The sequence below is a fragment of the Ursus americanus genome, chromosome 4, assembly GCF_024610735.1.
Source record: "Ursus americanus isolate L20-20 chromosome 4, mUrsAme1.1.p, whole genome shotgun sequence".
Classification (NCBI taxonomy): domain Eukaryota; kingdom Metazoa; phylum Chordata; class Mammalia; order Carnivora; family Ursidae; genus Ursus; species Ursus americanus.
This window is the reverse complement of record NC_142130.1, coordinates 86,468,010-86,483,728: the sequence shown is the minus strand read 5'-3', so window position 1 is coordinate 86,483,728 and position 15,719 is coordinate 86,468,010. Positions and strand designations below refer to the sequence as shown.

Sequence of the window (15,719 nt, the reverse complement as noted above, 5' to 3'; positions counted from 1 at the left end):
GTAGCTTGATAGGGTGTGCATGGTTACCCTTACTCCCTTGGGTTTCTTTGGGGGTTTTTCTGGGTTAGTAATTCTTCTATTTTAGATTATGTATCTTTTTTTTTTTTAAAGATTTTATTTATTTATTTTCGAGAGAGAAAGGGTGCACATGCATGAGCAGGGGGAAGGACTGAGGGGGAGGGAGAGGGAGAGAGAATCTCAAGCAGACTCCGTGCTGAGCATGGAGCCCGATGTAGGGCTTAATCTCATGACCCTGAGATTATGACCTGAGCCGAAACCAAGAGCATGACGCTTAACTGACTGAGCCACCCAGGCGCCCCTAGATTATCTATTTTTCAGAGTAACTCACTACTGGGTCCTTTGTTAAATAAAATGATGGTTAAAAGATAAGTAAAGAAGATGACCAGTGAATTTTCTTTAATTTCTGAACCATGTAAAATTTTTCAATGCCCCAGATCCATCCATCTATCCAATACTTATTTTTAGACTACATATGAGTACTAAAAACTAAATTTTTTTGGTGCTTATTACATATAAAATAAATATTCAGGATTCTGACTTGTTCAGGATTTTGACCCAAGACCTCTATGGCCCCCTTCCCTCTGCTCCTCATTTTTAAGGTTTAAGGCAAGGGGAAACTTCCTGATTCTCATTAATTCACTAAGTATGGAACAGTTTTGGGCACTGAAGTCACGATGAACAGAGTCAAAGTTAACATACTTGTGTAGACTGTTTGACCATCTTTTTAGGTAGGTAAGTAAGGTAGATAATCTTACATCCTCATTTTTCCTTTTGAGTTTCAGAGTAGATCCTTTACTTGCCCAAGGTCACATAAGTAAGAGAGCCTGGTGCACGAGTTTGGGTATTTTGAGGGCAAGTGCAATACCCCTTTATATACTTCAGTTTCTGGAACTTTCGAGGAGTTAAAAATGAAAGGATGCTCCTTAGGAGTATTTTTTGAAGGTGAAAAAGAAAGTTCTGGTCTGTCAGACTTTTTAGGAGAAGCTACGGATCAACTTTCATGGACACAGTATTTCTGACATCTGTCATATTGTCAGCCCACCTCAGACTGGAAGGTTGGGGCCATGGGACCCCTCAACCTTGTCAATTTTGGCAGGTATGTGAAGCTGGAGATGAGTTTTGGTAATTCCTTCCCCACCTCCAGCACGCATACTTCCCTGTGAAACCTGCTTGACACCTGACACAGAAATGGACTCTAGGAGTTGACGATGAATCAGAATGAGGCTGAAAAACGAGGTACACGCAGCGTTCATGCCCCGTCGGTGTAACGTAAGCAGGCCGCTGGTGTGTGCGCCGCGACACATCGAGTAGATCACGTCTTCCAGCTACATCGGTCAATTCCCTTGTTGCCCCACAACAAATTTAAGGTGACTCATGTCATCCTTCTTACAGCACGGACCCAGTTTCAGTGAGTTAGGCATCCTGTTTTCAGGAAGCCCCCGTAACCGTGGCTCTCTACAGCGCACTTCTCACAGTGTACGAATGCTGAGTGACGATGGAATCGTAGCTAACGAATTTACTGCACACTGACCATGGGGTAGGCACGAAGCTAGTCACGTAACATAGATGATCTTCTTCAGTGCTTGTAATAACCCAGTGGTTTAGGAACTGTTCTGTGTGGAGAGGGGTGATATGTAGAGTTTGCCCCCAAACCACCCTGCAGGTGACTGTTGAGGTCAGGATTTGCCCTGAAGCATGCAGTAGGACCGAGGCTCAAACCCCCAGCATGGAGCTTGGTGCGTAGCTGCCTTCCATTGAACCTGAATTCTTTGCAGTTCTCGAAGAAAACTCCGAGTACTCTAACCGTTCTTAGGTTTCCTGGTGCAGCCAACCACTCCAGGCAAAATGAGTACTTCTTGGCACATTGCAACCACGGCATATCTGCTGATTGCAAAAGAACGTAGTGAGGCTCTTCATTCGTCCACGTCATGGGTCAATTCTGCAGCCGGAGTCACAGGAAAGAATTTTCCCCCACCCAGATCAGACAGAAATTCTACCAGATACAACTCAATTTTGTTTTCCTGCAGTGTTTTATAAATAATGCCCTGTAACGCTCGTCTTCTTCCCCACAGCGTTCTTCTACTCAGGAATTAGAAGGCTGTGTAGATGGAGAAAAACTGTAGTTCTGGTAGCTAGAATACGTACTTCTTTTAAAGTATAAGAAAATGCATTATCAGCTTCTGTGGTGCAGGTGGAAGGGCAGCCGTCCGCACGCCCCCATTTGCCAGCAAGAATCCAGCCTTGCAAATTATTGGCAGCTGGTACCGTAATGAGTCCATTTCAATATAAATGGGCTGTTGCTTATTAATTTCTGCCAGTTCCTAGGCAATTCAGGAACTGCTTTGAAAATTTGAAAATGTGCAGAGAACAGCTTCCGAAGGATGCCTAGGAAAAGAGAGAGAACAAGCTAGCAATGGGGGAATTATGGAAAGGGCACATATTGTAGGGTAATAATGGGGTATTGCTGAGGACGCGTGCTCCCTTCCTCGCAAAGCGTGAGTCACCCACTTCAGGTTAAATAGCACATTTTCCGAGATAAGGAAAAACTGCACCTCCGCTGACTGTTCTGTTCTCTGCGGATGTGTGCATTCATTTATTTACTGCCCCTGTGGGGCTGCCTTCCAGTTTTCTCCGTGTCCCTGTTCAAAGCGTTGGGCATCCCGGGCTCTCACCTTGCTGGACCCACTGGCAATGGGTAGGGGCAGCGGGCAGCCCCACAGAGGGATGTCTGGGAGGAGGGCGATAAGGTGCAGTCCCCCCACCCCCCAAGGAACTCTCAGGCTCTCTTCCTTTCTTCCTTAGTATTGGCAATTTCATCTCAGAAGGTAGGCTTTTTTTTTCCTTTAAAAAAAAAAATATATATATATATATATCATTCATACTGCTTGTTACTGGAGTTGACCTTGTCCGTTTATCCTCTGTGTTAAATAACAGTTTAGAGATTTCACTCAATTCTTTTCTGTCCATATTCTTCACGAGTTGCCTCTGAATTTGATGTTTGGCCAGCTGAAAACGTGTATGTGACGAGCTCTGTGTGTTTTCCTGTCTTTCAGCGTTTTCTTCAACTTTTGTTGTAAATGTAGCTCTGCTTTGATACCAACTGAGAACTCCCTTGTTTCCTTTTATTGATTAGCTCTGTTCCTTGAGACCTTTTGCAGATGAAGAGGGAGCCATGGAAATGATTCCATAGTAACCTGTTTCTGTTATCTGCTACTTTTGATCTGTAGAAAGAGAGGAAAATGGTAACTTAGTCTGTACGAGTGGTTCTTACCGTGAATATAGATACGTTTGTCCTTATTTATGTATCTGATTATGCCTGTACTTGACACCTGTAGCTAAAGGTTGCACTGTTGGATTTGGGGCTTGCTGTCGCGCACAAGATGGATGTTGGAGAACTGAGGAGAATGGGCTCCATGGAAAAGGCCCATGTTCTGTGTTCTGGCTGACCGCTTCCTTCTCTTTTCTGTCCTCTGCAGGGTTTTTGGCACATCCTCAGAGACTCAGGTGAGACCATGATGGCCTCCCCGAGGGGCAGGTGCTGAGACTTCTCCCCAGTCCCCGCCACCGTTCATCCTGACGCCATTTCCAATCTCAGTATCTAAATGCCACAGTGCTCTTCGGGCAAGTTGGGCTGGGAACCCCTGTTGCCTTGTAAGGTAGGTTCGTGTATGTCGTTTTGAGTCCGTATACTTCTGCATGAATTAATGGAAATGCTTCCAAAGTGGTGGGACAGATACATTTTAGTGAATTGGAATTGCTGGGTTGCATGTAGCTCGTGGGAAAAAGAATTTGGAACCACTTCTTTGGATTAGGGTTACACCCATCTAAGAATTCAAAAGCATTAGCGTTAAAACTTAAAAAAAAAAAAAAAAGAAAAAGAGAAAGCCAGTACCTATGAGATCTTTTCTCCCCCTGTGAATTGCCCTCAGGGTCTTTTAAATTTATCCCTGAGCTTCACCATCTTTATATTGGATTATGTTTGAAAAAGACAAACCTAGCTGCAAAATCTTCACTTCAAAACAATGATATATTTTGTTTCTGGTTTGGATAATCTTTAAAAAGCAAAATAAATACAGTCAAAATAATAATCTTTCTAAATCAAAGATCATCTTTTATTTGTTGCAAAACTTTCCTGTTTAGTCTCTTGTGTTAGGGGTATTTGCGTGTGACTTGGCAAAACACTTTTCATGGGTTTGTAAAGATTTAGCAAAAACTTTCAGAACTTTGTCTCAGTTTAATCTTAGCTCCCCCCCCACCCCCTACCCCACCCGTCTTCAAGCTCAGCCTCCAGTAGAGAAAAAACAGGCTTGAAACCAAGACCTCCCACTAGAAGCTAATTTTAAATTTGCAATCTGTTGTCTTGTGATTTTTGCTTCAAATTTAACTTTGAAATAAATACATTTCATCCTTTCTCCTGCAAATTTGGAGGTCTGTTTTCAAGTCATAGAAGGGTGATCATTATGTTTATTTTAATAAGTTTTTAAATACCTCAGGGGAGTGAAAAATTATATTATTAATAATTACAATTTATATGCATCATTAAATGCCTTATGCTTGGATTTCACAAGGTCCTTACCGATGACTGAGAAACCTTGCTTTAGTAGTTCACTTTTGACTTGAATTTGATATGAATTGGGTCATCTTGGGCCCACCAAGGAGCTCTAATGTTTTATATATTTGAAGAGCCCGTATTATAAGGGGGTCAGCATGAAGAGCACTCCCGTTGGGGAGAGCTGTGTTAAGACGTTAGTATATTTAGGTAACCAGGACAGGCATGGCTAAGGCATGGTCCCTGCCACTGGGCCATTATCATAAGGTGGGAAGGGGGTCCATAGAAAGCAAGACAAGTGCGTCAGGGTACAAATAACCACGTAGCAGATACCATGTGAAGAGGTCAAGCAGAGTGCTGTTGGAATGTAGAGAAAGCGTGATTAAATCCAAGCTAGATAGTATTTTCTTTCCCTTAGGTAATTTTCCGCAGCCATCTGTTGTGAGTTTGGGTTTGGTGTCGTTTGTTGTAGCTGTCAGCATAGTGCCCACATCCTCACTCTCTTCAATTACCCAAAAACCCAGGGACTTAAAACATGTTAACATGTTTTATTTATTTTTCTTTCCTTAAAATGAATTACAGGTTTCGTGCAGAAACTTCAGAAAATACAAAAAAAAAAAAAAAAAAGGTATAATTCTTGAAAATTGAAATTACCCACAATCACTCTATCCAGAATAGTTGCTTTTAAAATTATTATACAGGTTTAGTGTGTGTGTGTGTGTGTGTGAGAGAGAGAGAGAGAGAGAGAGAAAGTGAACGTATTATTAGTAGTCTTAAAGAAAATTTTAACCTGCTCAAAACTATTTTCTTGGATGTACATCTAAAAATGGGAGTTTTTACGTCTGAGAATAAGAAGAGTTCTGCTCCAGTGATGTTTGACCCAATAGTAGAATGATCTTTTTTGATTATCTACTTCTGAACAGGGCAAGCCTTGGCAGGCTCACCCACAAGGCTGGGTGTAGGTCATGAAGAATGGGAAGACTGGGGAAAGGGTGGGTCACTCGGCTGTCTGTTTGGGGGACTGCTTGAACTGCTGGTCTCATCTAGGGAATTTAACTTCCTGGACCATAAAAATATAGGCTCCTTAGTTCTCAAGGTGATGAGGTTATTTCTAGTTTCCTTTGTATCTTCTTCTTTCTTTCACTCTTTTCCTTCTGAACGATCTGAAGTTACAAGAGTATTTTTCTTTGTTCCTCTGTGCCCAGAGACCTTGGCCGTGGGGTGGTTTTCTATTAACTGGAATGTTTTCTCATGTAATATGGAGAAAATGTAACATTGGTGTGATTAGAAACACAGCTTGCATGATTTATCTTGGATCATACAGGTTTTACCTTTCTTTTTTATTTGTGTTCTGTTTCTCTACTCCTGTATAATAATTGTTGTTCATAATGATTTTGCGTAGACATTGCAAGCAGTTAACCTTTTCATTTATTTCAAGAGTGCTTACCTTTACTCAGGGAGCATAGTTACAGTAGCTGCTTTATTTTATTTTGCTTTTTAGAGAGGGAATTTCTAAAGAAAAACATTTTATTTATTGTTATTATTTTTTAGAGAGACAGAGAGAGAGCACATGTGTGAGTGGCAGGGAAGGGGCAGAGGGGAGAGAGAGAGAAGAGAGAGAGAATCTTAAGCCGGCTCCATGCCCAACATGGAGCTGGACACGGGGTCTCTCGCATGACTCTGAGATCATGACCTGAGCCAAAATCAAGAATCAAAATGCTTCACCAAAAGTGAGCTACCAAGGGACCCGAAGAAAAACATTTTAATATAGAAGAATTTTTTTCCTGCTTCACTGATGAATTTGGGTGTGCTTTGCATACATTTCCTAGCATCTGAGTCCCAGAACACATTGGCCTGTGGTTTCAACCATGTGATAGCTGCTTTAAAAGTTTTTCCTCTGAGATCCCCCTCATTCTTTGGGTGGCAGGGGCCACTCTTCTTGGTTCTTTGGCCAGAACAGCGGGGCGTGTCTTGGGAAGTTTTGTTTGCCTGGGAGGTCAGAGGTGTATGTCCACGTAAGACTGGAAGAGAAAGCCAGGAAGCTCACTCTTGCCTGTGAGGCTTCTTCAGGTTTTAATGCCCTTTCCCACTCAGCCACTTGTCCCTACACTTTGGAATCTTTGCGGTAGTTGCTCTTTTCTTTGGTTCCAAGTTTTTTTAGTTTTTTATCAGTGAGGGAAAGGTCAGTCCTAGTGCCTAATTCCATCTTGGCTGGCAGCAGATATTGGCAATTCAGTTCTGTTCAGTACGTTATTAAGATAGAGGTGGTATCCCCAGTTAATCAGCTCTCTCTGTTTAACCTCCCTTCGGACCACTGGTCTGTGCTTACTTTGTATTCCCTGATAAGAGATGCTAGAGGATGCTCAGTGCATGCTTATTTTTTTTTTTAAAGATGTATTTATGTATTAGAGAGAATAGGGGGTGGGGTAGAGGGAGAGAGAGAGAATCTCCAACAGACTCCCCGTGGAGCAGAGAGCCTGATGTGGGGCTTGATCCCACGACCCTGAGATCAGGACCTGAGCTGAAATCAAGAGTTGGATGCTGAACCGACTGAGCCACCCAGGCGCCCCAGTGCATGCTTATTTTTTTATTGCCTAATTTGTTGAGACTACATTAGAAAGTTTTAGATGGCTTTCAGCTGTAAAAGCAGATTTAAAATGTTTCATTTTGAGGAACTCTCACTTTTATTTTATTTTTTTGGGAGAGAGAGAGAGCACACACATGAGTGGGGGGGCAGAGAGAGAGAGAATCTTAAGCAGGCCCAGCGAGGGCCCAATGTGGGGCTCAGTCTCACCACCCTGAGATCATGGCCTGAGTCAAAATCGAGTCGGACCCTGAACTGACTGAGCCACCCTGGCACACCCAAAGTCTCACTTTTATTTTTATTTTTTTTAAGATTTTATTTATTTATTTGACAGAGACAGCCAGCCAGCGAGAGAGGGAACACAAGCAGGGGGAGTGGGAGAGGAAGAAGCAGGCTCATAGCAGAGGAGCCTGATGTGGGGCTCGATCCCATAACGCCGGGATCACGCCCTGAGCCGAAGGGAGACGCTTAACCGCTGTGCCACCCAGGCGCCCCCAAAGTCTCACTTTTAAACAAAAATTTCATTTAACCAGAATATTTCAGTTATTTAAGACTGTGCTTTTTAAATTTTGAAATAATTACAGATTCACAAGACATTGTACAGAGGAAGTAGGTACCCTTCACTTAGTTTCCCCTAATGGTTACCTCTTAAATAATTATAGTAAATTATCAAAGCCAGGAATTTGGCATTTTTTATATGTATGAGAACATTTTTTTGTGTATGTATAGTTCCAAGTTTTAGCAGGCTGGTACATCGAAAAAAGCTGTCCTTGAGAAATGGCCACTTCTCTGATGAATGTATGAACCTAACGATTGTTCTTATTGATCAAGTTCCTTAAGCTACCTTTTCACTTGCTCACTGTGGATTTAACTTGGTGGATTTAAAGGAATGTACTAGGATTACTTGAAAAGTTTAATTGATCACGTTAAGAGAAAGATCATGGTGTTGGAAAAACTCACACTCCCTCTAATGTCCTTGAGCTCTGGCCCCAAGAATCTCGATTTTCTGACCCTGTACTACTGTCACATGACCCCCTGCTCAACGTGCCACCATGTCTCCCTTGCCTCCATTTTGCCTGGGTCCTCTGAGGCTGAGCACACCTGCACTCTCCACCTAGGCAATGGGGAAGGGTACCTTCTCAACTCTGGATGCTTTCCTGAACCTCTGCAGGGACTGCTCCCAAAAGAGGAGGCAGGGAAGAAGTGAGGGCAAGAATTCAGTGAAATGAGGCAGGAGCAAGGCCTTCATTCTTTGGCTAGGTAATTGGGGGTGGGGTGCACAGTGGAGCAGGGTCGAATGGTCTGGGATGAGGGACCTACACAGGTCTTCGGGTGGAAGGGAGCCAGAGAGCAAGGGGCAAGTTGAAGACCAGTGTGGCCTCGAGGCAGCTGATGGAAGGGGCTAGCATGGTTAAGTCTGGTGTGTGTTTTCTCTAGTGTACATTGTGGTATTGTTCCCTAATTTGCATTATGGTTCCATTCTCATCTCCATTTTATTGCAGTCGTATGAGTTTCTGCATTCTAGATTAAAGTTTATTTTGTCATTCATTCATTCATTATTTTGCCGCTGAGCACCTTTACCTGTCAGGCAGTGTTCTAGGCACTGAGCATACAGCAGTAAACAAGACAAGCAAAACTTTCAGCCCTCCTGAAGCTTAGGTTCTAGTGGGGAAGGAGAGAAAAAGTTAAGAAGTAAGTGAAATACATTGTCTGTTACAATTGTGATAAAGGCTAAGGAGAAAAAGAAAAACAAAGAAGAGGGGGAAGGATTGAGCTCTGTGGGAGGGGCTGTCATTTTGGATAGAGATGCCAGAAAAGGTCACCCTAAGAAGGCACTATCTGAGTCAAAATCAGAACAATCTGGAACGCGAGCGAGGTAGTGAAGGAGGGTTGCAGGCAGAAAGAAGAGCATGGGCAAAGGCCCTGGGGCAGGCCCGGGTAGCCAGAACGTAGACCTTGGAAAAGAAAGTATGAGAAGCCAGACTTGAGGTCTAAATACTGAGGGTTGTTCTTGTGATAAAATCTTGCCCCGTACCTCCTGCCTAATCCCCCTCCCACTAAGTGCTCCCCGAAAGTGCAAGTTATTTGGAACCACTAACATGCTACATAAGGAAGTGATAGTCTTAATGACTTTAAAACTGGTGACGCTTTCCGGCTGGAGATTGAGTACTCTTATTCTGACGCTCTTCTTTTTAATTTCTGTCCTGGTTTTTGCATTTCAGTCTGACCTCAATCTCTGCTCTCCCCTCGCGACAGTGTGATTGATGTTCCAGTTCGTGAGCTACCACGGATCACTCACCTTTTGTTTTTGTTCCTAAAATGCATGAACATTGACTCCTTGTCTGGAGTAGAACATTTCCAGCCTCTGTAGAGGCTACCGAGGAATTGAAAGCGGCCTTCTGCCCCGACGTTGCTTCCTGACTCACAGGAATGGAGCGGGTGCAAATGTAAATTACGAACTCGGTTTTTTTGTTTGCAATAAAGATCAATGATGGGGTTAAACAGAGAATAGGGAGGTATTTAGATGATGGAAGCAGCGGGCATTTATTTTACCTTCGTACAGGAAAAGGATTACAAGTTCCAATTCACCAACATTCTAGGGGGTGCCTGTGGAGCAGAGGTGGTCCCTGAAAGGGGAGATGGTGTCTGTCGGATGCCACGAGCAATTTTAATTTTTCATGCATCTGTTACTTCTCAGTCCCCCCACCAGCGCCACATGGGCTCTCATGGTTCTCACCAACCTTTCAGGAAAAGCTTTCAAATTAAGGGGTATTTCAACAGGTCCCTAGAAACGGATTTTTCTTGACTTGCTTCAGACTTCCTGCCGACGCTGTTTAGGTCATCCCCTGAGAATTTCTCTTGGTAGGATTTAGGAGATTTGGCACTCGTCTCTAAATTCTAGTTCTGAAGATAAAAATGGCTTTTTTCCTACCTTGGCTGGCTGAAGAGAATTCTGCTACTAAAAATGCTATTAATATAACAGGCCCGTCAGAGTGATGCATCGGGTGCTGTAATTCTTGAAGGTTGGGGCCATTTCCTTTAGGAAACCTCTCCTGAGGCTTTTAACTTGATTGCTTTTCTCTTGGCAGAAACAAGCCTCACCAAAAATGTGTTGTTGGGAATATGCTGTCAGTTTACATTTGCAAACTTCAGATACGGAGGGTAGAGGGTACGGAGGGTAATTTTATCGGATACGTCCTCGCGGACGTGAGGGGACAGTTTTGCTTTTCTTCCACCATCATTCTTTCCTTCTTTTAGACTTAAACCTGTGTGATTCTTAAAGTGGATTGCTAACACTTGTTCTAAGCTTTTTATTCTTTGTTGACAGAACGTATAGATACACCCAGGTATCTTAAGGTGTACTTAAAAAGATCAAGAACTCTAAGGAATTGGCCATGGCCTTTAGTTATTGAAAGGCTTATTTATTGGGGCGCCTGGGTGGTGCTGTCAGTTAAGCATCCAACTCTCGGTTTTGGCTCAGGGCATGATCTCAGGGTCGTGAGATCGAGCCCTGCTTCGGGCTCTCTCTCTCTCTCTCTCTCTGCACCTCTCACTCATGGGTGCCCTCTCTTTCTCTAAAATAAATAAATAAATCTTGAAAAAAAAAAGAAACGCTTATTTATTTTAGTTTCAAAATGTAGCATGTGATATTCTGAATATAGACCACATAAATGGTCGTGGATGGACAGTTGATGTTCTTCTCTTCCCTCTAGTGTGTTGAGTTTTGTTTTTGTTTTTTCCTTGTTTCTTAACGACACCAGCCAGAGAGGCACGAGCTTATTAACTGCTTTGAAATATACTTGCTGCCAGGAAAAAGGAGATTCTCCTTCTTGGAAAGTTCCCTTTGGAATCCTATCATGTGTGACCTGGTAGGGAATATTCCAGTATGGGAATAGCTTAACATCTGGTGCCTGTCTGAGTTCCCTCCAATCTCGCTGGAACATAAAATGGAGGTTTTCCCTTCCTGTTGCCGCCAATTTTGTTTCAGCGAAGATGTGCTCATTAGAGCTGATGGCGTGTTTTAGGCTGAAGAGTGAGATTACAGAATGATCCTGGATCGATGTATTATAGTCCAGGGCATTTCACACTCTGTCTGGTCCTAGTCCATTCCTTCTCGGTGTCCCCCTGGTGCCTTTCACTGTTCTATTGTCTACCTTCCCTGGCTACAGTATCCGTTTCGTGAGAGTAGGGAATGTGTCTCTTTCGTTCGCTGTTGTATCTCTGGCTTCTAGAGCATGGTAGGTGCTCAGTATGTATTTCTGAATGAATGACTATGTAGGTGGTTGGAAGCATCAGCTCAGGAAAATGCCCAACTACTATATTTTCCCTCCTTTCTTTTCTGGCCACTTTTATGTGTGTATCTTAAGTGCATACAATTTAATGGTACAGAGAAAGAACAGAGTAAGGAGAATAAGCTAAGAGAGTCACAGTTGCTGAGCTTTGAAGGTCTTTCTTTTTCCCACTGTGTGTAACAGTCACCAGGTCAGGGAGAGAGACTGGAAAATGTGAAGGAAGGACTTGAATTAACCTGGGTAGCCCCAAAAGGCTGAATCACATTTAGTGGTTTCATAATGTGAATTTCTGTTTGCAGGGCACTCTGTACCAGATTAATGTTCTCAGTTTGGATTTGCTCCCAGAAATAAACCCCATTAGTCTGCTTCTAAGCAGAGAGCGGGGTTTCTATTTTGTTTTGCCCATCTCCCTCTCCCCTCCTCCCACTTCACGCCCCCTCTGAAACACCAAAAGTTAAGGTTTTCAGAATACTGTGCAATGTAATTAAATTTAAGGTAAAAGCCCATTTTCTTTTTGACTTGGATGAACTAAGAAGAGTTGATTGGACTTAACCTCTTGAGTGTTTCCAGTTTTGATTGATTTTGAAACATTGGGAGGGAGGGAGGAAGGGAGGGAGGGGGGAGGAAGGGGGGAGGTTATCAAATGCACCTCTCAGTTTTGCTACTGCGTTTTGAAATACATATAATTTCCAACAGAAAGTCCATTTATGCTTTCAGGGTTTTCAGTGTCTGGAGAGGAGCAGAGCTTTGTAAGTATAGAGTTTAGGAAGGAACACAAGGGTTAGCAGCCCTATGAAAGCAACATAGCAGTGGGCCCCGTGGGCAGCTTCCCTCTGGGCAAAGACAAGTTTAATTCTCTACATATCTTACTTGGGTTATTTCTCATCTCGGGAGGGCCAGTCTCAGTGGGTGATGTTACTTCTCACCTGCTAGCGTGTAAGAGTCCATGCACCTGCCAGGTGGGCAGAGGTGATGCCCTCTCACCTGCCAAGCTGTTCGCCCACCCTGCACCCTGAGCTCTTTCTGTTAAACTACCCGTTGGTGACTCACTTATCCCGTCCTTTCTCCCCCCCCTCCCATGCTGCAGACCATAAAACCATGGGAAACGCAGAAAGTCAAAATGTAGAGCATGAGTTTTATGGAGAAAAGCATGCCAGCCTGGGGCGCAAGCACACGTCGCGCTCACTGCGCCTGTCGCACAAGGCACGGCGGACGAGGCATGCGTCCTCGGGGAAGGTGATCCACAGGAACTCCGAAGTGAGCACGCGATCCAGCAGCACGCCCAGCATCCCCCAGTCCCTGGCTGAAAATGGCCTGGAGCCCTTCTCCCAGGAAGGCACCCTAGAGGACTTCGGGAGCCCCATTTGGGTGGACCGAGTGGATATGGGCTTGAGACCCGTGTCGTACACCGATTCTTCCATCCCTCCCAGCGTAGACAGCAGCATCGTCCTCACAGCCGCCTCTGTGCAGAGCATGCCCGACTCGGAGGAGAGCCGGCTTTACGGGGATGACGCTACGTACTTGGCTGACGGGGGCAGGAGGCAGCGTCCCTATACATCCAATGGGCCCACGTTCATGGAGACGGCGAGCTTTAAGAAGAAACGCTCCAAATCTGCAGACATCTGGCGGGAGGACAGCCTGGAATTCTCACTCTCTGATCTGAGCCAAGAACATTTAACAAGCAACGAAGAGATCTTGGGTTCCACCGAAGAGAAAGACTGCGAGGAGGCTCGGGGGATGGAACCCCTGGTGAGCCCCCGGCAGCTCAGCACCTGTCAGCGTGCCAATTCCCTGGGTGACCTGTATGCTCAGAAAAACTCCGGGGTGACAGCAAACGGGGGGCCCAGGAGCAAATTTGCAGGCTACTGCCGGAATCTGGTGTCTGATATTCCCGATCTTGCAAACCGTAAGATGCCACCAGCTGCTGCCGAAGAGTCTCTTCCGTATAGTAATTATAACACACTTCCCTGTAGGAAATCTCACTGTCTCTCTGAAGGTGCCACCAACCCACAAATTAGCCATAGCAACAGCATGCAAGGCAGAAGAGCAAAAACAACTCAGGTAAAGTGATTGAAATCTGTTTCAATATTTTGGAAATGGTGCATGACTCGAAGTGCATGATTTTGCTCCTCCAAGGTTCCCCATCTTTGAGTCGGTTTTACCCCGTGTGCCTGCTGCCTGCCACAGCTGGGGCTGCTTCCCCGAGGATTCGCCTCGGCTCTGCTTCGCCCCTCTTCCAGTTCTGTGGCTAGGGGTGGGATTAAGGAACGAGTGTGTGTGTGTGTGGGGGGTGATGTGGTAGGAGTGAGAATAAAGCTGATAAGTTCATACTAGGGAACTGCTGCCTCTCCAACTCAGATCTTGAACAGCGTCTCGCTTATTCTGAGCCTGCTTCCTCTCCCCGGACCGATGGGCACGGTGGGCTGTGGACTCTTGGAGGAGCTCTCCAGGGCCGCAGGTGGGAAGAGAGGTTCGTCGGAAGCTCCTTGGAGGAGGCATTTTTGATTCAGGGCGGGCTCTGGTCATTTGTCAGCTTCTCTCGGAGGTTGGCAGGCTTCCTGCCTTACCAGGAGCCATTTCAATTTCCTGTTCCTTGCGATGCTGGCCAGCCCTGTCTCTGGAGGGAGGTGTAGCGGAAGGAATAACATGGGCGGGTTCCCGTTCCTACTTTGCAGCCAACAAGTGGTCTGACCTTGGGCAAACCCTGACTTCTAGTTGCTCCTCTGAAAAATGGGAGTGAAAATGCTCATCTGCCTTGCTCCGGGGTCCAGGGCAGGAGACAGTGGGTGTGAAGACAGTTTTCAAAGATTTTTTTTTACAAGTGCATGGCTAATGAAAAGAGAACTCATCACCTGAATGGGTAATGATACTCCCGGGAGCCTCGGAGCCCGTCATGCACTCCTGCATGCCTCGGTCCTTTTCTGGTCCTGCTGCTCCCGGTCGCCGAGTTCTGGGAGTCCTGGCTTGTGCTGAGGATGGGTTCGTGGTTTGCATGACGGGGCTTCAGAATCAGGAATCCAGATCAAGCCCATTTGCCTTGAAAGGCACGTCAGCAAGCAGGGCGACCCGTGAACAGCCCTGCGGTCAGTGGGAAAGCAGCAGGTGCCCTCCGACCTGACCAGGAGGGGATGGTGCTGCCCCATACAAGTGACACAGGCATGTCGAGGTTAAGTTCTCTCAGGAAGGGGGCCTAAATATAATGGGCAGATGGTGGGGAACCCGAGGAGGGGGCAAAGAAAATTGGCATTAGACTGCCTGTGTTCTTGCTGGAGAGCAGATTTTTAAAATTGCCAAAAATCTCAGGTTTCTAATTTTATGTTGGAATTTTAAGTTCTCATGTACAAGTCATCAGGGGAGAGTGTTTCTTGTTTCTTCTACTACTCTAGACTTCTGTATTAGAATAACTAAAACTTACTGTATGTTCCTCCAGGTTTATATGGGTTAAAGGAACCCGTGTTTGACCTCTCCCCTCCTTTTCTTTTCGAAATTACGTCTACCTGTGATAAAAACACACGTGACATTTGCCGTCTTGACCGTCGTGAAGTGGGTAGTTCAGTGGCATGAAGTACATTCATACTGTTGTGCACCCATCACCACCGTCCGTCCCCAGAACTCTGTCCATCTTGAAAAACTGAAACTCAGTCCCTGTGAATCAACAACCTCTTATCCCCCTCCCCCCACTGCCGCCCAGCCCCTGGCAACCCCCAGTGTGTTTTCTGTCTCCATGAATTTGACTACTCTAGGGATCTCCTGTAAGTGGAATCACATAATATTCGTCTTCTTGTGACCGGCTTACTTCCCTTAGCAGAATTTCCTCAAGATTCATCCATGTCGTAGCCACGATTTCCTTCCTTTTTAAGGCTGAATAATATTCCAGCGTATGTGTAGGCTGCAATGTTCTTCTTTCCATTCATCTGCTGGAGGGCAAGTTCTGCTGATGGTGTCCAAGCCAGGCACTGTGGTTCTACCCCTTCTCACCTGGGTGACTTCGGGCAAAAAAACCCCCGTCGGATGGGGATAATAATAAGGCCTTTCGAGAAAATGGAATGCAGTAACACAGTGCCTGGTCCTTTGGAAGCAGCCAGTAGGGGAGAATTTGCTATGCTCCTTATTAGTGGTGGTATAGGAGTTGAGGGCCCAGGGTGGTTTGGTGTTTGCTGTCCAAGTCTTGTGTCTTAGGAACAGAGCTGTTGGAAAGGTCGACTCTGCAGTCTGAGGAGGTGAGCGTGATGGTACATCTAGACACACACCTGCATTTTTTTCCCCATCTCTT

At 45.1% G+C, this 15,719-nt stretch overlaps 1 protein-coding gene across 2 annotated transcripts in view; it reads left to right on the top strand.

Annotated features, from left to right (window-relative positions):
• TIAM1 (TIAM Rac1 associated GEF 1) overlaps positions 1–15,719 on the top strand; it is a 369,342-nt gene that overhangs the window by 226,006 nt on the left and 127,617 nt on the right. For both annotated transcript variants that reach the window (XM_087861760.1, XM_045785501.2), the window contains 2 exons: positions 3,498–3,677; positions 12,534–13,507. In XM_087861760.1, the coding sequence (XP_087717886.1) occupies positions 12,545–13,507 (963 nt within the window). In that variant the 5' untranslated portion in view covers positions 3,498–3,677; positions 12,534–12,544. The remainder of the gene's footprint in view (positions 1–3,497; positions 3,678–12,533; positions 13,508–15,719) is intronic.